Raw genomic sequence first — 26,580 nt, 5'->3', positions numbered from 1 at the left:
AATTTTTATTTGAAGGGATGACTACCAGTGGATCAGGGACATCTATCTATGGGTGCTACTGATATGGACTCATCACAGAATGTTTATAGCACAGGAGGAGTCATTAGTCCCATCATATCAATGCAGGCATGAGCAATTCATCTGGTGCCGCTCCCCCATCTTCTCCTCATAGCCCTGCAAAAACTTTCCTCTGCAGGTAAAGTAGGCATTTCTCATTTAAAAGCTACGTTTGAATCTGTCTCCACCACTTACTCAGGCAGTGCACTTCCGATCGTAACGACTCGCTGCATAAAAGGTTGTGTTGCCTGTGCTTCTTTTGCCAATTACCTTTCCACTTTGAAACACTGGCTCGATTCTCTCTCCACAGATGCCGTCAGACCTGCTGAGATTTTCCAGCATTTTCTGTCTGTTTCAGATTCCAGCATCTGTAGGATTTTGCTTTTACCTTTACGCCTTGCTCCTTCCTCCCATAACTACTCTACCCTCCATTTTGATTGTCTCTGCCAAATGTCCTCAACTGTCTCTTCCCCAAGGAGAGCAGTTCCCAGCCTTGCCAATCCATCTCAACTTTTTTTTAAAAATTCATTAGTGGGACATGGACGTCGCTGGCTGGGGTGGCATTTATTGCCCATTCCTAGTTGCCCTTGGACTGAGTGGCTTGTTAGGCCATTTCAGTGGGCAGTAGAGAGTCAACCACATTGCTGTGGCTCTGGAGTCATACGTAAGCTAGGCCAGGCAAGAACTTCCTTCCCCAAAGGACATGAGCTCCCGATTCCCAGAAAAAACTACCCAAAGGCATTTAATGAAGTCCCTTGCAGTTCGTTAACAAGCTGAATCCCATGGAGGGGGTAGAAATGATGGGCAGGTACTCTAAATTGTAGGCAACAAGTTGCATCCCACAAGAAATCAATCCTACGGCCTCAACTATTTACTGTTTGTTAACAATGTTTCTCAACTAGTGCTTAGCCTGGTTCCAATCGTTGCCAGAGAATCACACTGAGTTACTTCTTGCTCCCGCATGGCTCCCTCTGCTTTCCATCCGCCTCCACCTTCCAGCCTCACCCAACCACCCAGGAACTACTCTGGACCTTTCTCATCTTCACACTGCCGCTCAGTAACATCTGAAAATACAACATCAGACTCTGTGTCAACACTGGCGATACCCAACCTGACCTCACGAGCACCTCTCTCCAATTCTGCACTCAGACTGCTTGGCTGGTGTGTAGAACTTTCCACCAATTAACTATTGGGAAGACTGTCTTCAGGAGCAGCAGACTCTGTTCCCTGGCCACCAGTTCCAGCCCTTTCCCCTTTGAGGCTGAACCAGACTGTCTACAGCTTTAGCCTCATAGCTGAACCAGAGAGGAGCTTCGAACTGCATTGGCCAAGGTCACCCATTTCCACCTCCAATCCCCTAGTCACCACACTCATCTTGCTCAATTCTGTGTAAATGCAAGGTCAACCAAGACAGCGCCGCCACCCAATCCTAACTCCATGACATCCTGTTCACCATCCCTGTGCTCAGCCACCAATATTGGGACCTGGTTAAGCAACTCAAAATTCAAATCCCTCCTCATCTCTAATCCCCCACCAGACTTGTAACTCTCATCTCTCACACTCTAACTCTCGTCTGCTGAGCAGTCAGGTTCAAGCTTTTAGGTAAAAGCAAATGACTGTGGATGCTGGAATCTGAAACTGAAAGAAAATGCTGGAAAATGTCAGCAGGTCTGGCAGCATCTGTAAGGAGAGAAAAGAGATTTTCTAACATTTTCACTTCAAGGTTTTAGGTGTCCAGATCACCAATAAACTGTCCTGGTCACTCCATACTGACGCTATAATTAAGATAGTCCACCAACACCTCTACTTTCTCAGAAGACTAAAGAAATTCTGCATGTCCTATGATTCTATGAAATGAACTAACTTGTGATCTGATTTGGCTATTTTCTGCCTTAACCATCTCCGCAACTGGGGAGAGCAGCTTGGGTTCAACTAACCCGTTGGGAATTATGTTCCTAACTGATGTTCACAGATTAGATTTTCAGAAAACAATTCTTCAGCATTTTACATCGGCAACGAATGTCTGGGTTAGCTAAAGGGAACCGGAGTACTCCGACGCTATCATTAAGAAAGCCCACCAATGCCTCTACTTTCTCAGGAGGCTAAGGAAATTCAGCATGTCTGCTCCAACTCTCACCAACTTTTACAGATGCACCATAGAAAGCATCCTTTCTAGGCGTATCACATCTTGTGTGGCTCCTGCTCTATCCAAGACCGCAAGAAACTACAAAGGGTCATGAACGAAGCCCAGGCCATCACTCAAACCAGCCTCCTATCCACTAATTCAATCTTTACTTTCCGCTGCCTTGGAAAAGTAGCCAGCATAATCAAGGATCCCACGCACTCCGGACATACTTTTTTCCACTGGGAAAAAGATACAAAAGTCCGAGGTCACGTACCGACCGATTCAACAACAGCTTCTTCCCTCCTGCCTTCAGACTTTTGAATGAACCAACCTCGCATTAAGTTGATCTTTCTCTACACCCTAGCTATGACTAACACTACATTCTGCAACCTCTCATTTCCTTCTCTATGTACAGTAAGCTTAGTCTGTATAAAACGCAAGGGATACTTCTCATTATATACTGATCTTAACCTTAACAATAATAATCAAGATTGTAAGTTATTCTCTCAACAGTGGTTGTGCCTTCAGCTGCCAAGATCCTAAGCTATGGCGTTTCCTCTATAAGCCTTCCAGAGTGAGAGAGTAAGAGAGTGGGTGGGAAGGCCAGAGATGGAGAGGCGGGGGGAGGGGACAGAAAAAGAGGGAGACAAAGAGAGAGAATACTGACCAGACTGCTGTGCTCGAGTTGCCGGAGTCGGCAGCACTGCGTCTTGTCCGTTCCGTAACCGGTTACCTACTGCTCCGGCCCCTGTTCCAGGTGGGAGGACTCGTGTTGCCGAACTGCGTGTCTGCACCACACGCTCTTCCCGTTCGTGCTCCCTGCGCTCGCGCTCACTCTCCTCTGGAGTCCTCCCTGCACCCTGCAAATATCAGAAACAAAGGTCACTGACCCCACACTGAATAAAATGGCTATTTACTTGGGGGGGGTTGTGGTGGAACGAAGGAAATCAGAATCTACAGTGCAGAAGGAGGTCTGATTCCTGTAACCCCACATATTTACCCTCCCAATCCCTCTGATACTAAGGTGCAACTTATCATGCCCAATCAACCTAACCTGCACGTCTCTGGACTGTGGAAGGAAACTGGAGCACCTGGAGGAAACCCATGCAGACACGGGGAGAACGTGCAAACTCCACACAGACAGTGGCCCAAGGTCGGAATTGAACCTGGGCCCCTGTGCTGCTCAAAGTGTCAGAAATGGTGTGGACTTAAAAAAAATGCACATGCCAATTGTTGCAGACAGCAATAGCTAGATACTAGGGGAATTGGTGAATGGGTTTCAAAAGTCAGTTAGAACTCTTCAATCAAGAAGCTAAGCAAACTGACTTGCCCAACTGTTCCTCTCTCTGTACGCTGAGTGTCCAGGTATGCCATTTAGAACTCTTTCTTTTCAGGCACCCATCTTTGGACTGCTCTCTGTTGATCTTCAATAATTAATCCCCTTGCTATTTTGCTCATCTATTCCAAAAGTGAAACATGATATCACGGCAGCCCCTTTTCCACGCCTGCAAGGCACCTCTCCAGCACCTCACACAGGAAGTGGAGTGGGAGCTCAGCTCTGCAATGCTTCAAGTTTATTTATTTGTGTTACAAATAAGCGCTTACTACATTAACACTGCAATGAAGTTACTGTGAAAATCCCTTAGTGGCCACACTCCACCGTCTGTTTGGGTACACTGGGGGAGAAGTTAGCCAATGCACCTAACCAGCACGTCTTTTGGACTGTGGGAGGAAACCCACGCAGCCATGGGGAGAACGTGCAGACTCCGCACAGTCACCCAAGCCGAGAATTGAACCCAGGTGCCTGGCATTGTGAAGCAGCAGTGCTAACCACTGTGCTACCCTATTTCTCAGGTAGTCTCCAATGGGACGTGAATTGCTCCCTGGTACCAAGCATATAACACTAACACATATAACACTAGCCACATGTATGGCTTTAAGTAGCTGAGGGAAAACACAGGCGCTGTCAAAGAATAGGGGAAAGCTAAATGTTCATGGCTATGCTGTAGGGGGTGCTGCTGATGCGAAATGCATAGGTTCTCACCACTTGAAACAAAAGCCATGTGACAATAAGGCACCACGAGGCGAATCAGTGAACCCTGTGCATTGGGAGAAACAGAGCTGAAGAATTTCATGCTGCAATTACTCAGAGGCATGTGACTTCCCAGCGTAACTAAAAATAAACAAGGCAAATTGGTGGCCGCTGACTAACAGACAAGCTCCACTTCACTGGAGGCTTGGCTCCTTTTAGATCTCAATGACTGGGCCCCCAGGTAGAAAGATGGACCATAGTGTACTAAACCACAGAGATATCACCACCCCCATTTAAACATTTTATGCTGCTTTTCAAGTAAAAATGACACATTTTTCAGTTGTTTATCTGGATGGCAGCATCTCAAAATAGAATTCTGTTGAAGAAATACTTGCTTTTATAGAATGCTTTTAATATCCATGGAACATAGAACAGAATCCCTCCAGTGTAGGAGGCCATTTGGTCCAGAGCCTGCACCCAACAACAATCCCACCCAGGTCCTAGCCTGGTGACCCCATGCATTTGCCCTACGCTAGTCCCCCTGACACTAAGGGGCAATTTTACCTTTGCCAATCAATCTAACCCGCACATCTTTGGACTGTGGGAGAAATCTGAAGCATCCCGACGAAACCCATGAAGACACGGGGAGAACCATGCAAACTTTACACAGTGACCGAGGCTGGAATCAAACCCAGGTCAAATTTTAAAGTTCAAGTTTCTTTACAAGTGCAACAAGTCAGCTTATATTTACACTGCATGAAATTACTGTGAAAATTCCTTAGTCGCCCACACTCTGGCACCTGAGGGAGAATTTAGCACAGTGCACTTAACCAGCACATCTTTTGGATTGTGGGAGGAAACCGGAGCACCCGGTGGAAACACACGCAGACACAGGAAGAATATGCAAACTCTGCACAGTGACCCATGACGAGAATCGAACCCGGGTTTCTGGCGCTGTGAGGCAGCAGCACTAATCACCGTGCCGCTCACTAATTTGAAAAGATGGCACCTCAGACAATCTAGCACACACAGTACTGTGCTGCATTGGGAGCCTATATTTTGCACTTCAGTTCCCAAAATAGGACTTTAACCCATAACCTGGCTCGGAGGCAATAGTGCAGCCCGAGCCACACGGGTAAGCTCAGAGGCTCCTTAAGGTTGACACAGGTACAGTGTATGTTCTTGCTTGGTATCCCCTACAGGGGTTCCTGTGGCTCAAAAAGTAACTGTTTGCACATGAAATGCTTCAAGGTGTCCTGGAAAAGGTGACACAAAGGGCAGAAAGTTGGCACAGTGGTCAGGAGTGCTGCCTCAGCGCCAGGGGCCTGGGTTCGATTCCTGGCTTGGGTCACTGTGCGCACAGTCTCCCCATGTCTGTGCGGGTTTCCTCCAGGTACTCCAGTTTCCTCCCACAGTCCCAAAGATGTGCTGGTTAGGGTGCATCAGCCATGCTAAATTCTCCCTCAGTGAACCCAAACAGGCGCCAGAGTGTGGGGCGACTGGGGGATTTCCACCCTAACTTCATTGCAGTGTTAATGTAAGCCTATTTGTGACTAATTAAGAAAAAAACTTGAAGGCATATTTTTCTTGTGGTTAAAATCCAAGGAAAACATTTCAGAAGGAGGGGAGGGAAAGAAGTTTTTTTTTGGTAAGTTTAACACTTACAAACTTTAGCATGTTCCAATCAAAGACGTAGTCATATGAGAAGCCCTGTCGGTGGAATAAGTTCCTGAAAAGCTGGCGGAGGTACGAGTAATCAGGCTTGTCATCAAAACGTAAGGAGCGACAGAAGTTCAGGTAGGTAGAAAACTCAGCTAAAAAGGGGGGAGGGAAATAAAAAACATTAGGATCACAGAAACATCGAAACAGACCAATCATCCGAGGTATATCGCGAAGACCAGAGTGATAAACGATAAGAGGATCTGAAGTGATAAGCAGTGGTGGATTGGGCAGGATAGGAGAAGCAATAGTAGATTAGGCAGGATAGGTTGGGGGGGAAGAAAGGAGGGAGGAAAAAGAAAAGCACACACCTCAGCTACAACCAGCAAAAATCTCACCCACAATCGTACGTCAGCAGAAATACTGAATGTTGAACCGAAAAGGGAGGGGAAACTGTGCAAGGCTTCAGCAGAGTGTAAACCGAAGGGACGCAAAAAGGACTGGCAAGCAGAGTTTAGTACAATCAATCTGGAATTGCACAGCAGGGGTGCTGACTTGCAAGGTGGGAGATAGAATACAGGACAGCAAAGAAAGCAAGATAGCTTCAAATTCTTAGCAAGAAACCACAGCTTAATTCACCATAAATTCTTGGTAAGCACATGCAATCTCTTGAAAGACTTTCAACCCAATTCAATCTATTTTAAACAGCATACAATTGGGCAAACTCACTTAAATAATCTGTAAACTTTATGACAGCTATAGCAGCACATTAAAACTGCAAGAGGTTAAATTTATCTGTACGCATTACAAAGAGGACTTGCCAAGAAACTGCCCCCTAAAAATGCAATGTGAAGTTGATATACATTTTAAATTGAGTAATTCAGAAGCCTGCCCTACAGATTCATAGCCTGCAATCTTATCCGAACAGTCGACTTTGCTGGACAGGAGGGGAAAAAAAAATCGCAATAGCAGTAAGTGCACATTTATAATATCGTTTCGATCAACATATTTAGGTAGGTCACAGAATCCCTATAGTGAAGCCCCTATGTAGCATTAGGCAAGTAAGAAAAAACGCCACTGACCATAAAGATACAGTACATCACAGAATCCTACAGTGCAGGAGGCAGCCACTTGGCCCATCGAGTCTGCGCTGACAGCAATCCCACCCAGGCCCTATCCCCGTAACCCCACATATTTACCCTATTAATCTCGACACTAGGGTCAATTTAGCATGGCTAATCAACCTAACCAGCATTTCTTTGGACTGTGGGAGGAAACCCATGCAGACATGGAGAGAAAGTGCAAACACAGACAGTGACCTGAGGCCGGAATTGAACCCTGGCGTTGTGAGGTAGCGGTGCTAACCACTGTGCCACCCCGGTCAAGGGCAGCAGCCAGTTCAGCAACAGTTTTGGCAGGTTAGTGATCAGGACTGGGAATTATATGTAGCTCAACTGTACAATCCCAAGACAGAATGAGTTCCATTTGGTGGTGACACTACGACACGTCATCTTGTGCCCAGCAGCACGACGTCAGGTTAAAAACAACTGACTTCCTCAAAGCATGTTTTCGCATCACTTCAATCAACAGGCAGGCAGACCTGGCAACACTATAAACTGCCAGCATGGGGTCAGCTTTTGAGCAGCTCAGCTTGCTACTGAAAACCCAAATGATTTACTTCTGGTTCAGTCATAAGACAATAATAAAACAACTTGACAGGAGTCACATCTGGAGGGGCTGTGGTAACACAAGTTTAGAAGGGGGAGGGACTAGGATCCGAGAGTACAGCCTCAGAGACAACTTTTTAGAACAAAGATGAGGAGAAAGCCAGGAAATGGTAAATCTGTGGAATTCATTGCCACAGAAGGCTGTGGAGGCCAGGTCATTGAGTGTATTTAGGACAGATAGATAGGTTCTTGATCAACAAGGGGATCAAGGGTTATGGGGAGAAGGCAGGAGAATGGGGATGAGAATCATATCAGCTGTGATCGAATGGCAGAGCAGACTCAATGGACTGAATGGCCTAATTCAGTTCCTACATTTTATGTTCTAGGGCATGGCTGGGTTTGACTGTGATGCTGCTCATGATTGACAAGTCTAGCCTGCCCAATGAAGCATAACTACTTGGACACGTGACATTGGAAGGACAAACACCCGTAGTTTTGTGCCAGGAGCAGTGGGGTGGGGGAGACAGAAGCTAACCCATGTAGATCTGAAACCCTGGCTGCCGCTCCAACATTACCAAACAGTAGCAATCTCTTTTAGAAGAGGAACCAGAGGCACTCACATGGATAGCTCTTGCACAATACTTCGATTGGTGTTGACATCTTTTTCTCACTGATGCGCTCGTACTTCTGCCGTTTTGTGGCTGCTTTGAGTCCCTGCCATGGCAACGAGCCCAAGTTAAAATACATCAGGACGTAACCAAGTGACTCCAGGTCATCACGGCGACTTTGTTCTGTGGAGATTTTTTTTATTTAAAAAGTCAGGAGCTAAGATTCACTTGGAATAACTAGCAGTGGTATTACGGGATTGATTACCTCTTAAAATCCACTACCCCGAATACGAGAGAGAGAGAGAGAGAGAAAAAGAAAGGAGAAAGAAAAAAAAAGCAGCCCTCAACTTCCCACATCATACATTTCTACAGTACTTTACCCTGGTGTTTAAGGCACAAAACTTTGAACAAGGCCAGTCAGTCAATCTGGCTTGCTGCTTCCTCAGTCCACGCGAGACAACATCAGTGGTCAACTCCTCCTCTTTCCCACCCAAGAAAGCAATTTTCTCCTGCTAAATTTCCCTAATCATTAATATCCTTGGAACACTCAAACACCTCCCCCCGCCTTGCACGCCAGGACGGACATTGGTCACATGCTCACCGATGCCCAGATGAGTGTTGATGGAGGCGTACCGAGCCGTGCCAGTCAGATTCTTGTTTTCCCGGTACGGGATATGTTGGTGAGTCCGTGCGTCACGGTACTTCTTGGCCAGGCCAAAGTCAATGATATAAACCAGGTTTCCCTTCTTGCCCAGGCCCATGAGGAAGTTGTCTGGCTTAACGTCACGGTGGATGAAGTTTTTGGAATGAATGTACTCAATTCGACTGATCTGGGGAAATATAATTGAGCCAAGAGTGCAAGGAATTACAAATCAGGGATTCAGTAATCTGCTCCTGAAGGTTTATACATTTGTTCTCAAGGATTTATCGACCTGACCCTCACATTGATTTGCTTCTTGTAACAGGCTTCCTTGTAAAAGTTATCACAACAGTCCTGACCCATCATAGAAACCCTACAGTGCAGAAGGAGACCGTTCAGCCCATCGAATCTGCACCAATGACAAGAGCATCCTACCTAGGCCCTATCCCCGTAGTCCCATGTATTTACCCCAAAAATCCCGGGAATCTAAGGGGCAATTTAGCATGAAATAATCCACTCAACCTGCACGCCTTTGGACACTAAGGGGCAATGTACCATGGCCAGTCCACCTAACCTGTACATCTTTGGGTATCACTTTTACCAGTGTTCCAACTACTAAAAAGCTCTAAAGCTTGCTGCAAGTGGACATGCTTTCTCATTACTGACTCTGCTTGGGCACCTGGAAACCAAGACGCAATTGTCATTCAAGTTTTGGCATGCTCGTCATTTAGCTCTAATGAGAAGGTTTTAGGTTATTAACACAATAAAGGAGACGGCAAGAATAGTCTCAGCACCTTGCACGCCTAGTGTCAACAACTTTGCAGCTGCGTGCGAGCAACGGGAAACTAGGTCCTTTAGCAATAGCAACTAAGATTGACAAGGTATAATTGGTTTCGCTTTCCTCACTTCCCATCCGCTATTGTTTGGTCCAGTTTTGTTCACCATCATTTCTATAGCGGGAATGACCAGGTTTGATGTGCAAGAATAGTCCTGCCAGTCTTTCCTGAGCATCAGGGAAGCAAGCATAATGACTGGCATTTATACAGCGCCTTTAAAAAGAAAAAGTACATCACAAGGTACTTCTTTAGGAATGTAAGCAGACATTTTACACTGGACAAAAACTTGAACACACAAGAATAGATATTAAAGAATTTAATGGCCCTCAGCAGATGGAAGTACAGTTGCTAAAGGTGTACTGATTAAAATCAGGGATGCACAACATATAAGAACTGGGGGAACACAGAACTTAGATGGCTGTTCAGTTTAGAAAGTTGCAGACATGGGGATGGTGAATACAAAGGAACATAGGAATTAGGAGCAGAAGTAATTCAGCCCTTTGAGCCTGCTCTGTCATTCAAATACAGCATGGCTGATCTCACTGTGGTCTCAAATCCACCTTCCCACCTGTTCCCCACACCCCTTTAACCATTTATCAAAAATATCTCTCTCTCCTTCTTAGAGCCCATCAATGATTCAAACTCCACCACACTATGGGGCAGCAAGTTCCACAAATTCACCCCCCTCAGAGAAGTAGTTTCTCCTCATCTCAGTTTTAAATCTACTGCCTCTCAACCTATACCCTGTGACCTCTCATTCAAAACTGCCCCATAAAGAGAAACATTTGGTCTATATTTATCAATCCCTTTTAGAATTTTATATACCTCAATCAGATCCCCTCTCCTCTCTAAACTCCAGTGAGTACAAGCCCAACTGTTTAATCTCTCCTCGTACATCAACCCTCCTATCCCCGGAATCAACCTCGTGAACCTCCTCTGAAGTGCCTCCAATGCCACCACATTCTCCCTCAAGTAAGGAGACCAAAACTGGACAACACTCCAGATGTGGCCTCAACAACACCCTATACAACTGCAACAACACTTTTCTACTGTTTCACTCCAGTCCTTTTGCAATAAATGCTAACATCTTATTTGCCTTTTTTATTACATGCTGTAACTTTCTGCAATTCATAAACAAAGACACCCAGGTCCTTTGCGCGGTCACATTTTGAATCTGCTTTCCATTTAGATTATAAAAAACAGCACAGGAATAGGCCCTTCAGCCCTCCTATCCATCTATTCCCTGTTTGTTCATATGCCTATCAAGTTAAGTCTTGGCTAATGTATCTGCCTCAACCATCTCACTTGGCAGTATGCTCCAGACCTCCACCACCTTCTGTGTTAAAAGATTCACCCGCACATCTCTACTGAAACTTCCCCCCTTATAATTGCCATTTCTGCCCTGGGAAAAAGCTTCCAACATATATCTATCTATACCGCTCCATTTTATAAACTTCTATCAGGTCGTCCCTCAGCCTCTGTCTTTCCAGCGAGAACAATCCCAGTTTATTCAATCTCTCTCATAGCTAACACCCTCCAAAACGGGCAACATCCTGGTAAACCTTTTCTGTACTCACTCCAAAGTCTCCACATCCTTAATTTTAACATTGTCTTTTTTTTTGGCCAAAGTGGATAACCTCGCACTTATCCACATTAAACCTCATCTGCCAAATTCTGGTCCATTCTTCTAGCCTATCTATATCCATCTGTAAAACCTTGGTCTTCTCTTCACTGCTTGCTTTCCCACCTATTTTGGTACCATCTGCAAATTTTGCTATGTTACACTATAGGGATTAAACACAGGATGGGAATTGTAAGAGAGGCAATGCTGGACCAGAAGTGGAAGTGGGTCAGTGAGGACAAGAGTGACAGGCAAATGGGACACAGAATTAGGATACCAGCATCATGACTGTGCAGAGCACATTTTCAACTACAGCACATTCAACCCCTCCCCATTTTCAAGATACATTGCTCATATTAGCAGCATATTAGAACTCTGAAAATCCATACCATTTGGTCTGCGAGGAGCAGCACAGTCTTCAGACTGAACTTGCGTGAGCAGAAGTTGAAAAGGTCTTCAAGACTGGGACCCAGCAGCTCCATCACCATCACGTTGTAATCTCCCTCGGCTCCACACCATTTAATCGAGGGAATCCCAACTGCAGATGGAAGAATCCAAAATCATACCATCAGGCACACATATGGGCAAGGCAAATGGGAAGTTAAATACAAGTTTAAAAACAGTTACATTCATTACAGCTGCCAGCTACTATAGCAAAACTTGGCTAGCACTTCAGTCACTACTAACAAGCTGATGGTATAGAATGCACCAAGATCCAGCTCTAAACTGTCCAACTAACGGCATGGTGGCAGGCACTGCTGCTTCTGTATGATTTCAAGAAGAAATTAGATATAGCTCTTGGGGCTACAGGAAATTAAGGGATACAGGAGGAAGGGGGAGGGAAAACCAGGATATTGAATTCGAAGATCAGCCATGGTCAAAATGAATGGTGGTGCAGGCTTGAAGGGCCAAATGGACTAATCCTGCTAATTTCTATGTTTCACACAGCGCCAGGGACCTGGGTTCGATTCTGGCCTTGGGTGATGGTGTGGAGTTTGCACGTTCTCCGTGTCTTCATGGGTTTCCTCCGAGTGCTCCTCCCAGGTCCCAGGATGTGTAGGTTAGGGGGAATTGGCCATCTTGGTGTCCCAAGATGCGTAGGTTAGACAGGTTGGCCATGATAAATGTATGGGGTTATGGGGACTAGGGCGGATGCAGGGGCCTGAGAAAGCGATTCTGTCAGACTCGATGGGCCGGATGGCTTCCTTCTGCACTATAGGGATTCTATGAACAAACATGGCTTAGGAGGACAGAAAAAAAATAGGATGCCAAAGATGTTACAAATGCGTATGGAAAATCCAGGTTAGTCAGACACATTAGCAACCCTTTTGCAATTGAAATTCAGGGCTGCACACATGAGTGCGTGCAAATTCCAGTTGAGAATGATGTAATCGTGCCAGCTGGACTGCTGCAGTACAGTTTAGCAACGTCTTAAAAACAAAACACAGATCACAGGCCATGTGCCTGGGCATGCGAGACTTGGAGCAGGAAATGACATGCTGAAATATTTTAATCTGGAAACATCCAGTTACTGAGATACCAGCTTACAGGAAAGCTCTCCCGTTCGCTGATGTTTTCCTCCCCCAAGATTGTTTAACATTAGTTTCTAGCCATCCTTCACCCCGATAATTGAAAATAGTCGATGTTGTTACAACACGGCTGTTCCAAATGGGTAGCTTTTCTCTATCATTAAACAATGATCCTATTGACCTAGGAAAAGGTTCTAAACTTGGATCAAAAACTCCACATGTGCACATACCCCATCCCCCTTTTGTGGGGAGGGGTGGGGGGGGTGGGGGGGGGGAAGAAGAGATGAGCAGAATAATCTTCATTCTAACAACAGCCTATTATTTTCATTATGGTGGATAAACATCAAAATTTTCACAGTTGATATTTCTCCATAACAACATTATTGGCTAAAATCCCTTCCCTACTGACACTCAAACCACAGGACCTACTCCTATTCCTTATGCTCATGTTCAACAGATACTGAACTCTCACAAAGAGGCAACATAATGGCAGAATCAGTGGAAGCACATGCCAGTAAGAGTTACTACTTTTGGGGCAGGATGAGAAGTGGGGGTGGAAAAGGCCACTCACACATAGACCTTTGCTTGCCTGTTAGTCAAGTCCCATCACACGGTCAATCCCAATTCTGCACCTCACTAATTAGATTTCAACATTCCAGTCCCATCATACAAACTATAGAAACTAGAAGCAGAATAGGCCATTCGGCCCTTTGAGCCTGATGAGCCACTCATTTTGATCATGGCTGATCATCAAACTCAATATCCTGATCCACCCTTCCTCCCATATCTCTTGATCCCTTTAGCCCTAAAAAGCTATAAAAACAGAGCAAAGGTAGGCCGTTCAGCCCCTCACGTCTGCTCTGCCATTTAATCCGATTTTAACCTCAACTTCACATTCCTGCCTACCCCAATAATGTTTTACTGATCAAAACCTATCTCTGCATCAAAAGGTATTCAACAACTCTGCCTCAGCCACCTTTTGAGGAACAGAATTCCAAAGTCTCTCAAGAGAATTTCTTCTCCCCTCATCACAGTTTGAAATGGGCAACATCTTATTTTGAAGTTGTTGATTTATTGTCACATGTAGGCTTACATTAACACTGCAATGAAGTTACTGTGAATATCCCCTAGCCGCCAAACTCCGGTGCACAGAGGGAGAATTTAGCATGGCCAATGAATCTAACCAGCACTTCTTTCAGACTGTGGGAGGAAACCAGAGCACCCAGAGGAAACCCATGCAGTCACAGGGAGAACATGCAGACTCCGCACAGACAGAGAACCAAGCCAGGAATCGTACCCAGGTTCCTGGCACTGAGAGGTAGCAGTGCTGACTATTGCTATCATGCTGCCCTGAGTTAGCAGTGGCCCCAAGTTCTAGATTCTCCCACAAGATGAGGCATTCCTTCCAAATCCACCCTGTCCCAAGACCCTTCAGGGTCTTGTGTGTTTTAAACAAGTCACTTCCTGTCCTTCAGAACTTCAGGACATACCTGTTTGCACCCTGCTCCTAGTCAATTAATCACCAACCATCTTTAAAACAAAATCAAGTCCTGTTAAACACACTGGGACTCAGTCACAAAGAGCCTTCGACAAAGGGAACGTCGTATCCCGGAGACTTGGGGCAAAGCCAAGAGGAAATCTACTTGCTGCTAGATATTGTTTCCAGGATATACCAATCTTCAACGCGCCCTACACAAATATGCAAAGAAAACCTAAAAATACGTATGTGAGATGAGTTACATGCCATTTTAAGCAGGGTTCAGTTGCAACACACTTAGTTAGCACTTTAAAAATACAATTTCAATTAAACGTTAAAAGGGGGATAAAAGTATATGTTAGAATTCAGAAATAAACAGAGGGCTGAAAATACACAGGGCAAACAACTGAAAAACTGAAGACCTCAGGTGTGCATCTTGCATCGAATTCTGCAATCACAATGTATTCTTCCCTGTGGTTGACTGGTTTGCTCTGCAGTTCTAACACGTTATGTAGGTTGGTGAGGATTTAACGTACTCTGGTAAAGGGTTGGTGTAATGAGTTCCTGGAACTCATTCTGGTGCTGTTATACCCAGCTTGATGGAAGAGAAAATTAAAACATTTATGACCCCAGTGCATCCATTTTAAAACATCACTTATCAAATTATTAACAATGCAGAACCTTTAATACCACATGTGTGGCTGAGAGCTCGAAAGATTACAAATTGATGGGGTAAATTATCTAGTGCTTAAGAACAGAGAAAGATAATTCAGCCCAAAAGATCCAGGTGCTCAAGCTCCACACAAGCCTCCCCCTCACTCCATCAGTATATCTTGCTGTTATTTCATTTTCTCATCTTATAGTCTATACCCATATTCAGCAAGACTTTCACAACATTCAGCCTTGAGCTGATAAGTAGCAAGCAATGCTCACACCACACAAGTGCCAATGACTGGGACCCAGGTGCCATTTCCTCCTAGCCCTACCTCCATTTCAGTGCTGGTTGGAACCATGGAATTGTAATCCTGTACTGTAGACTGAGAGAAACTATTTCCTCTGGTGAGAAAAATCCACAACAAAAAGGGCATCACCTTGAAATGAGAGTCAAGCTGAGAAGGAATGTTGGCAAAGAGCACCTCTACACTCAAGTAGCAGGCAATGACCATTTTCTAAGATAATCTAACCAGGTCTCCTTGACATTCAATGGCACGATCACTGAATCGCCCATTATTAAAATCCTACGGTTTACCATCAACCAGAAACTGAACTGGACCAGTCATAAAATACTGTGGCTACAAGAGCAGGTCAGAGGCTGGGAATTCTGTGGGAACTAACTCACCACCTGACTCCCCAAAGCCAAGGCACAAGTCAGGAGTGTGATGGACAGACCTGGATGAGTGCAACTCCAACAGCACTCAAGCTCAACACAATCCAGGACACAGCAGCCTTCTTGATCTGACAGCCCAACCACCACTTTCAACATCAGCTCCCTCAAACACCATTGTACCATGTCAGCAGCATGCATCATTTAAAAGTTCAGCAGCAGCAATTCACCAAGCTTCTTCAATAGCACCTTCTAACCACCTGGTAATGAGTTGCTCCCAAATTCCCTACTGCATTCATTAGTGACTCTTGTGTATTGATAGCCCCTAGTTTTGGTCTCATCCTCTTTGTAAATCCATTCTATCAAAGCCCTTCAAAACTTGAAAAGCACGTCTTCAGTCACATCTCAACTTCCCTTTTCTCAAGGACAATGCACCCCTGGCTGTTCAGCTTTTTCCACCTCTGCAGTCAAGGATCTCCTCCTTGGCTAGCTGTGTCAGTGATACTCCACAAAGTATTACAGTACCCAGATAGGGACATTCCAAAATCAACTGCAGTGAAATTCAGAATCAAGGGGGCTTTCTGAGCAATATGTCCGGCGACATAAGGATAGATTCACGTCTTTAATAGTTTGGATAAGGAACTTTGAGGAAAGGCTAGAAAAGAGGTGGTTTTGGATTATAAATTAGAACAGATTGAATTTGAAAGAAAAATGCTTTCCACAGGATTGAGTGTGGCAAGGTCTGCATTTGTTGCCAATCCCAATTGGGGCAGCATAGTAGCACAGTGGTTGACACTGCTGCCCCATACACCAGGTTCAATTCTGGACTAGGGTCACTGTCAATTCTCCCCATCTCAGTGGGTTTCCTCCTCCAGTCCAAGATGTGCGGGTTAGGTTGACTGGCCATTGTAAATTGCCCCTTCGTGTCAGGGGGACTAGGAGGGCAAATATGTGGGGTTATGGGGATAGGTCCTAGGTGGGATTTTGTTGGTGCAGGTTCAATGGGCCAAATGGCCTCCTTCTGCACTGTAGATTCTATGATTCAATCACCTTCGAGAAGGTGATGGCAATGGTGAACTGCCTCCTTCTAGAATAGAACCGAGGGACAAATTAGAACATTTCAGGAGACAGTTATGAATAAACTGCATTGTTCTGGATCTGGAGTCACGTATAGGGCAGACTGGGCAAGGATTTACAGATTTCCTTTCTTATTTCTTCCTTCAAATTAGTGAACCAGGTAGATTTTTAGCTAAAAACTTCAGTCACTTACTGCTAGATTTTAGATTCCAGGTGTTATATATTTTAATTAAATTTAAACCCCCCAGCTGCCATAGTGGGATTTTGAAATTATATTCCAGAATCAAGAGTCCAGACACATAAGCACCGTGCTTCTGTATTCCGGGAGAAAAGAACTTGCTTTTGAGAGCTTTGATTTGAGAAAAGCTATTTTCACTGATTGGGAAAGTTTGATAACTGGAGGGAATTAACTTATCAAAAATGTATTTATTGCACAGAAGGTTGGTCAAATGTTCCACCAAAAATCAAGGTGGAGTGAAGAGGATAAATTGAATTCAAAAAGTACATGGGGAAAATCCAAGTGAATGGGACTATGTGGAGAAACATGCCAGGCTAAAGTGTTTCCACTAGAAACCAGAACTTTGCAGCTCTGACAAAAGGGTCATCCAGACTCAAAACGTCAGCTCTATTCTATCCATACAGATGCTGTCAGACCTGCTGAGATTTAAGCATTTTCTGTTTTTGTTTCAGATTCCAACATTCACAGTATTTTGTTTTTATCTTTGCAGTTTATTTCCGGAGACAACAACAAGAACAAAATTTTAAAAATTGAGTTTCTTGATACATACATTGTTGTGAACCTAAATATCGCGCTCATAAAATTCTTAATCCCAATTAATAGAACATAGAACACTACAACACAAACAGGCCCTTCGGCCCACAAGTTGCGCCAATTATATCCATACCTACCAAGCCATAGAACTATCTATAACTCCCAATCCCATTAAATCCCATGTACTCATCCAAAAGTCTTTTAAAAGACCCTAGCGAGTTTGCCTCTATCACCACTGGCGGCAGCCAATTCCACTCACTCACCACCCTCTGAGTGAAAAACTTACCCCTGACATCTCCTCTGTACCTACTCCCCAGCACCTTAAACCTGTGTCCTCTCGTAGCGACCATTTCAGCCCTGGGAAATAGCCTCCGAGAATCCACCCTATCTATACCTCTCAACATTTTATAAACCTCTATCAGGTCTCCTCTCAATCTTCGTCTCTCCAGGGAGAAGAGACCTAGCTCCCTCAACCTTTCATAAGGCATGCCTCCCAATCCAGGCAATATCCTTGTGAATTAACTGCAGGAAAATTAAGTGGACCCTACCTTTCGTTATCTGCATACAAGCTCTCAGCATTTGTACATGTCTGTGTACTTTAAGAACATAGAATTCCTGAGCTTCTCGCGCAGTGTCCCTCGCTCTCTCTCTGCTGGAATACGAGGCAATCACAAGCCCATCCTACAGAATACTCTTCTAGTGGGTGGTCTGCACCTGAACCCCTTTGTGAGTGTTAGCCTGGTAGCACCTCGGAGGTAAGAGTTCAAGTCCCTCTCCAGAGGTTTACATAAGAAACAGGAGCAGGAGTAGGCCAACTAGCCCTTTGAGCCTGCCCCGCCATTCAATAAGATCATGGCTGATCTGTCGTGGCTCAGTTCCACATTCCCGCACTCTCCCCATAACCCTTAATCCCCTCTCTCATCAAAAACCCATCAAGTCAAGATATTGGGACAGCACGATGGCACAGTGATTAGCACTGCTGCCTCACAGCACCCATGAATCTGGGTTCGATTCCCGGCTTGGATCACTGTCTGTGTGGAGTTTGCACATTCTCCCCATGTCTGCATGGGTTTCCTCCCATAATACAAAGATGTACAGGTTAGCTGGACTGGCCGTGCTAAATTGCCCCTCAAGTGTCAGGGGCACTTGCTAGGGTAAATGCGTGGGGCTGTGGATTTAGGGCCTGGGTGGGATTGTGGTCAGTGCAGACTCAAATGGGCCAAATGACCTCGTTTTGCACTGTAGGGATTCTATGATAAACACTGTGGACCGAAAAGGAAACGCTACTTTGTCAGAGGTGTCTTTCATTTTCATTCTTTCATGGGATGTGGGCATCACCGATTGGGCCAACGCTTATTGTCCATCCCTAATGGCTTTCAAGGGGGCAGGTTAAGAGCCAATTGCTATGGGTCTGGAGTCACATGTAGGCTAGACATTAGCATACCAGATTTTTTTGTTTACAAGAGGCAATGGTTTAATGGTCATCAACAGAATTTTAATTCCCAATTTTCTCTGCACTGAATTCAAATTTCACCATCTGCCTTGGCGGGATTAGAACCCAAGTTCCCAGAACCTCCTGATTACTAACACAGTGACAATACCATGGCACCACTGCCTTCTGCTTAGTTCCAGGTGAGATGTTAATCAGAAGCTCTGTCTGCTCTTTCAGGTGGACATAAGAGATTCCCTTAGTACTAGTCTGAAGAGCAAGGGAGTTACACTTTGTGCCCTGGACAGTTTTTGTCCCTCAATCACCACAAGAATGGGATTATTTGAGAATCCACACTGCTATTTGTGGGAGCTTCCAATGGGAGCACAAACTGACTGCTGGCTGTCTTACAAGTGACTGCACTTAAAAGTGCTTCTAACTGCAAGTTCTTTTTGAGACGTCCACCAGTCATAATAAGCCTCCTCGCTCCTTTTCTTCCCCCCACCCCAAATAACTTCAGGGGCAGATTGTGGCAACTTCTGCTGAGACCCTCTAATTCAACAGTTTGAAAATTTAACTGAAAGTCTTCAGCTTATGGGCCTCAAATACATTTAAATATTTGGCTATTTGTGTTTTAATACCCCAAGGTCCACATTTTAGACTGATTACACTCAATGGAAACATTAAGCAATGGGATCAATGCAACATCACAAAAAAAAAGTCCAGAAATAGAAAGATGGAAAAGCAATTGGGGAAAATTGCATCCTATTAACGATATTTAGAAAGGTAATAAAAACAAATCAACCAAGACCATATGAACAAGGAGTAGGTGGCCATTTTGCCCCGAGCAGCTCCACTGTGCAATGAGATCATGGCTGATCTGATTGCAACCTCATGCCTATGCCCCCTTGCTCATCAAGAATCTATCCAGCTCTGCCTTAAAAATATTCAAAGTACTCTGCTTCCACCACCTTTTCAGGAAGAAAATCCTAAAGACGCACAAAACTTGGGAAAACGTTCTCAGTTTCAAATAGGTGACACCTTATTTTTAAAATCGTGACCCCCCCAGTTTTAAATTTTCCCACACAAGAAAAAAAATCTTGCCACATCCACCCTGTCAAAGCCCTCAGAATCTTGTCTGTTTCAATCAAGTCACCTCTTACTCTTCTAAACTCCAGCACTTACAAGTCTAGCTTGTCTGACCTTTTTTTTTTATACAAGTTAACACACCCATTCTAGGTATTATCCTGGCAAACCTCTTCTGAATGTAAATGTATTGGAAGCCATTCTTCCTCAAATAAGGTGACCAATACTGTAAACAATATTCCAAATACATCGCACTAACACCTTATACAACTGAAGTATAACCTCCATATTTTTGTATTCAATTCCCCTCGTAACACTAAGACATAGGAGCAGAATTAGGCCACTTGGCCCATTGAGTCTGTTCCGCTGTTCAATTATGGCTGATTTTTTTTCTCATCCCCATTCTCCTGCCTTTTCTCCATAACCCCTGATCCCCTTCTTAGTCAGGAACCTATCTATTGCTGTCTTAAAGACACTCAAATGACCTGGCCTTCACAGCCTTCTGCAGCAAAGAGTTCCACAGATTCACTACTGTCTGGCTGAAGTTCCTCCTCATCTCGGTTTAAGAATCATCCCTTTAGCCCAAGGTTGTGCTCTTTGGTTCAAGCTTTTCCTACGAGGAGAAACATCATCTCCATGTCCATTCTATCCAGGCCTCGCAGTAACCTGTAAGTTTCAATAAGATCCCACCCATCCTTCTAAACTCCAACATAACATTCTATTATTTTTCTTGATTGTTGTACTTGCATGTAGCTGGTGATTCATACAATAGAACATCTCATCCCTCTCCACGTCAGCTCTCCAATCTCTGCATTTAAACACGCTTTATTTTTCCTGACAAAATGGACAATCTTACATTTGCCCACATTATATTCCATTTGCCACATCTTTTCCCACTCACTTTCCCATCCATATATTTTCTTCACCTCATGTCCTCTTCACAACTTATTTTGCTACCTTTGTAGCGAATTTGGCACCCATCCTTGCATCCAAAGTAATTTAAATATGTCAACAGCATGGATCCCAGCGGCACACAGCATGGATCCCAACAGCACATCACTCGTTATGTCTTGCCATGGATATAGGTGATTAACTCTGTTAGCCACCTATCGATGTTACCCTGTACCATGAACTTTTATGTTTCGCAATAAACTTTGCTGTGGCACTTTATCAAAGGCCATCTGGAAATCGAAGGACAGTACATTCACTGGTTCCCCTCAATTCTTGTCAAGGTGCATTAGCTCAGGTTGAAGATCACCTCCATTCCAAGAGGAAGGGCCAGAATTTGCCTTGACGTTGGATGAGTGGTGGCTGTACAAATCCATTCAAGTTCAGTACATGAATCTGATGCATTCCATTAGTCCAGTTCCATTTCCAAGAGCACCACAGAAAGGGGCAAACACAGTCATTGCACTGTCAAGATCACTAGCCTTCCTTGGGGTTTGTTCAGTTAGTCAGATGCTGCAGTCAGCAACACATAATCTGCTTTGGCCTTTGCACATTGACATTTTAGTTGAGTCCAGAATGGAGATAAAGAGAGAGAGAGAGAGAGAGAGAGAGAGAGAGAGAGAGAGAGAGAGAGAGAGAGACGGACAGAGAGCATGTACACCGTCCAATCTACCATCACAGCTTCAGCATTTTATTTTCTGTATGCACGCTCACTACAGCATCCCTAGAATAACATTACTGCAAGTGTCTTCCTTCCTTGTAAATATGCGAGGGGCATCTTAGGTTGCATGCATTGTGCACAAACATTAGTGTATCAGGATTCTCATTCAGCATGCATGAATCATTGACAAGGAGCTCTTTGTAAGGCATGCTGCATATGATGAGTGGTGTGTGCTACCAATGCAAGCCTGTTTGAGACATTTCTCTGCTAACTTAAAATATAACTTAATATAAAATCGTACAATTAGTTGCATTCCATTTCCAAGGAGACAAATGTCTAGACGATGCTGGCTAGCTGCTCACGAAGTGACGTTGCTGTAAGAATGCTTCTTGCCAGTGAAGTCTTAAGGCACAATACTGCGAATACTGGAATCTGAAACAAAAACAGAAAATGCTGGAAAATCTCAGCCTGTCTGACAGCAACCATGGAAAGGGTTCAGAACTAATGTCGAGTCTGAATCATGCTTCTGAGCTTTGACAAAGCATCATCCAGACTGGAAATGCTGGCTCTATTCTCCCTCCTCAGATGCAGTCAGACCTGAGATTTTCCAGCAGTTTACGTTTCTGGTGCCTTTAAGATGCTTGCTTTTCCTTGTAGTTAAATAGAAGGAGTGCATCTCCTCAAAAAACACAGTCCTACTGACCAAAGATCCTTGCAGTTTCTCAAGTCACCTGGACAAGCAAACTTTCCAGCAATTCAGCCACATCCTCTTCACCAACCCATACAACCAATTTTTATTTTGGGGAGGGGCGCATATCAGTCGCTGCATTCTGCGAAACTCTCACCCAGCAAATCTATCCGCCTCTGAAATAACGGACAACTTACAGACGCTGCCGCTCTTATGGAGACACAATTGCCAAATGATTCAACAGCTCTTCCTTCCCACAGCATTGCGCAACCACTATTTCATCCTACAGCGTGCATTAGATATGGGAAGGAGCTGTTACTCTAAGCAACATTATGCTTGGCAGAGTAAACCCTGACTTAAGGGACCAGAAATCTCAACTTTAAAAAGGTCAAAATGTCAACAAGCATCAACACAAAAATGTCTGCCATGACTGCTAGACAGAAAGAGATATACATTTGATGGGTCTATTAGAGGGGTAGACCCTTTGATAGATGGTTCGAAGGGATGAGCTTCATTGAATCAAAAGGCCTCATCGTTCCACGTGAAATTCATCTGCCCTCTCCATCCAGAATGATCCAAGAACTCACCTCCTCCTTGCATCATTTTGTAGAACTTGCTCTCGATGTGGAGTTGGGGGTGTTTTGTTTTGACACATTCCAGCTTTATTGCAACTTCTTCCCCTGTGGCGATGTTTGCACCTGAAAAAAGAGAGAGGATCGTTATCAGTGGGAAAGGTAGAAGGAAGAATCATCCCTGTTGTTTTAAACACAAAGTGGAGATGCTGGTGTTGGACTGGGGTAAACAAAGTAAGAAGTCTCACAACACCAGGTTAAAGTCCAACAGGTTTATTTGGTAGTAAACGCAACAAGCTTTTGGAATGCTGTTCCTTCGTCAGGTGAGTGGCGAGTTCTGATCACAAACAGGGCATATAAAGGCACATACAGTTTATAGAATACTAAATAGAATGCGAGTCTTTACAGGTAATCAGACAATGCATATTGTATAACGTTAAGCATAATGCTATCTCCACTCACATTGTCTGCACCTTTAGGACTTGAATAGCAGATCAGCTGTAAAGACTCGCATTCTAATCAGTATCCTGTAAACTGTGTGTGCCTTTATATGCCCTGTTTGGGATCAGAACTCACCAGACGAAGGCACAGCGTTCCGAACGCTAGTGGCGTTTACTACCAAATAATTCTGTTGGACTTTAACCTGGTGTTGTGAGACTTATTACTGTTTTAAACGCCAACAGTGAATCAGATCAAAGGACGAGAAGATACGAGAGGCTGAAAGACTTGCTGGCACAGCAATGCCACACCAGGCCACTCAATTTGGCCTGGTGTGGTACAGAAGAATACAAACCAGAGTCTCAAGCTCTACTCATGGTCTATGGGCCAGGACACGGGAGTGCAGGGGTTTAGCACTGCTTCCTCACAGCGCCATCGACCTGGGTTCAATTCTGGCCTCGTGTCACTGTCTGTGTTTGGCGTCTGCAAATTCTCCCTGTGCCTGTGAGGGTTTCCTCCAGGTGCTCTGGTTTCCTCCCACAGTCCAAAGGTGTGCAGGTTAGGGTGGATTGGCCACGCTAAACTGACACTAGCGTCAAGTGGATTAGCAGCGTAAATATGTGAGAGTTATGGGAATTGGGTGGGATTATGGTCAGTGCAGACTCAATGGGCCAAATGGCCTTCTTCTGCACTGTAGGGATTCTATTCTGTATTAGCTGGGTTGGTGGCAGGAATGCTATATTTCAACTCAGTCTCAGAGGAAATGAAAATTACCTAGTTCCTATACAGGGATGCTGGTGGTTACCAGGATGGAGAACAGCTAATTACACACTTCCTGTTCAATTGATGTGGTGAATGTCACAGCACTGCAAGAAGGCCAGCTCTCCCCATCAAGTCTTTGCCAGTGATCCAGTAGCTTGAGTGAACATTAGCACTTGAAAGCAGCTCCCGGAAGTGTCCCTCAAGAGCAGCTCAAGGGACATGTCAAGAAAAAAATGACAAAGCAAGCAGCATTCACTTTGGCCTCAATGGAACAACAGCCATCATGAATGCAAGACCTAAAAAAGCTACCTGGTCAATAACACCAGCGCTAAACAAGACATTCCCTTTTAAAGGATCCTATTGACCAAACATACCAGTGCCAAAATGCAAAAACCAAAGAGTCCATGTTGGGGTGGCTTGCTCGGTCATTTCAGAAGGCAGTTTTTTTTTAAAAATTCATTCATAGGCTGGGCTAGTATTTATTGCCCATCCTTAGTTGCCCAAGAGCAGTTGAGAGTCAACCACATTGCTGTGGCTCTGGAGTCACATGTAGGCCAGACCAGGTAAGGATGACAGATTTCCTTCCCTAAAAGGATATTAGTGAACCTAAAGGATATTAGTGTGTTTTTCCAACAATCGACAATGGTTTCATGGTCATCAGTAGATTCTTAATTCCAGACGTTTTATATTGAATTCAAATTCCACCATCTGCCGTGGCGGGATTCAAACCCGAGTCCCCAGAGCAGTAGCCGAGTTGCTGGATTAATAGTCTAGCGATAATACTACTAGGCCGTTGCCTCTCCTAAAGTGGCTAGAGTCACAGCAGTGACTCGAGTCACATGGAGGCCAGACCAGTTAAGGGTGGCAGATTTCCTTCCCTAAAGGAAATTAGTGAACCAGGTACGTTTTTAAAGATCAAACTTGCTTATAGTTTCATGGTTGTCATTATTGAGACTGGCTTTCAGTTCTAGATTTACGAGTTGAATTTAAGTTCCGTAAGCTGCCATGGTGGGTTTGAACCTATCTCTGCAGAGCATGTGCTTGGGCCTCTGGATTACTAGTCGATTGATACTATCACTAGGCCAGTCTCCTGTTATGGAGTAACTACTGTCGGGGCTGATCCCATCCTCACCACAGCATACAAGCCGCAGGAAACTGCCTGGTAACCAACTCCTTCTTGGCAAGATGTACCTGGTTGCTGCGGTGTCATTTTAGGAATAACAGGCTCTAATTTGCGTAGATGGCAATTAGGTAGAGGATGTGTGTTATCACCAAAACAAGGTGCAGATATGACAAGTCTCTGCAAGCAAGACAGACTAAGTTAACTTTACACAAGTTTCCAACTTAAAAACAAACACATTTGTTTTCAAAGCTCCAAGGTGTGTGTGCGCGCACTCATGCATTTATATAGAGTTTAGTATTATACCCAATGTAAACACTGGAGAGCGCAGCAAGATTGTTGTGGATCTGTTGCAGGTGAAGCAAAGGTAGAGGCTTCAGATGTTAAGATCTTATACTGGTGCAAGTGTGACTCTGGTCTTTTAAAAAAAGTTGCCGCCAAGTACAGCATCTATCAAAGGGCTCCACAGACAAGTGTTGCGATTATTATGTAGGCACATGCCAGTCCACACAAGACAAATCAGAAATAACCAGTTAAAACTCCAAAGATGTGCAGGTTAGGTGGTTGTTTTTTTGTTTTTATTCCATTTCAATCAAATCAAGTCCAATTCAGAGTCTCATCAAGTTGAGACATTCCCGATCCAAGCTGACAAGACAGGGTTCTCACCTCCTGTCTTGGGCTTGATCTCCATGATCCAAGCTGATCAGAGCAGGCATAGCTCCTCCTCCAAGGCTTGATCTCATTTGCATCTTAGCCAAAAGGCCAGGAATGTCGCTTTTAAAAACTGCTTCAAATGAAGCTGAAATGTAACCTAATGACTTCAGCCAAGCACAGTATGTCTATACTACACTTGATCTTAGCCAAACTGACACATACAATCAAGGGATTAGCAGGATAAACAAGCGAGGTTACAGGGATAGGGCTGGGTAAGATAGTTGTTGGAGCATGCTCAATGGGCCAAATAGCACTGTAAGGATTCTATATTTCATAGAATCAGAAACCCTACAGTGCAGAAAAAGGCCCATTGAGTCTACACCAACCACAATCCTACCCAGGCCAGACCCCCATATCCATACATAATTTACCTGCTAATTCCTGTAACCTATGCATCTCAGGACACTAAGGGGCAACTTCAGCACAGCCCATCAATCTAACCCGTACTTCTTTGGACTATGGGAGGAAACCGGAGCACCCGAAAGAAACCCATGCAGACACAAGGAGAATGTGCAAACTCCATACAGACAGTGACCCAAGCCAGGAATCGAACCCAGGTCCCTGGAGCTGTGAAGCAGCAGTGCCAACCACTGTGCTACCATGCCGCCCCATTTTGTTGTTGGTAGATAGACAAACCAGTGATCAGGTCAATTCCAGCTCCTACCCCGAATAGCAACACGTTATCTCCTAGGTCAATCTAATCAAGCAGATCAGAGCTTAGCCTAACTGAAAGGCAAC

The 26,580-nt window shown here is 44.5% G+C and overlaps 1 protein-coding gene across 1 annotated transcript; it reads right to left on the bottom strand.

Moving 5' to 3' along the window:
* Positions 1 to 1,077: 1,077 nt before the first annotated feature.
* On the bottom strand, positions 1,078 to 22,938 carry LOC145340697 (casein kinase I). Its single transcript, XM_080185156.1, has 7 exons — positions 22,824 to 22,938; positions 11,635 to 11,783; positions 8,750 to 8,978; positions 8,161 to 8,331; positions 5,880 to 6,028; positions 2,850 to 3,042; positions 1,078 to 1,121 (listed from the first exon to the last, which is right to left on the bottom strand). Exons 1-7 carry the CDS (start codon positions 22,837 to 22,839, stop codon positions 1,078 to 1,080), a joined length of 951 nt encoding a protein of 316 aa, XP_080041282.1. The 5' UTR covers positions 22,840 to 22,938.
* Between the last annotated feature and the right edge of the window lie 3,642 nt (positions 22,939 to 26,580).

This window comes from Carcharhinus amblyrhynchos, unplaced genomic scaffold (assembly GCF_965287045.1).
Source record: "Carcharhinus amblyrhynchos unplaced genomic scaffold, sCarAmb.v2.hapA chromosome_1305, whole genome shotgun sequence".
In the NCBI taxonomy this organism is placed as follows: Eukaryota; Metazoa; Chordata; class Chondrichthyes; order Carcharhiniformes; family Carcharhinidae; genus Carcharhinus; species Carcharhinus amblyrhynchos.
This window is presented reverse-complemented; position numbering and strand designations above follow the sequence as displayed.

What these genes read in the sequence shown, in the direction of transcription:
- LOC145340697 (XM_080185156.1), bottom strand. An exon ending in CAACACTCATCTGGGCATCG is followed by an intron (nt 8,332 to 8,749) that starts GTGAGCATGTGA and finishes AAATCTCCACAG; the next exon opens with AACAAAGTCGCCGTGATGAC. An exon ending in AACTCGAGCACAGCAGTCTG is followed by an intron (nt 1,122 to 2,849) that starts GTCAGTATTCTC and finishes TTGTATTTTCAG; the next exon opens with ATGTTACTGAGCGGCAGTGT.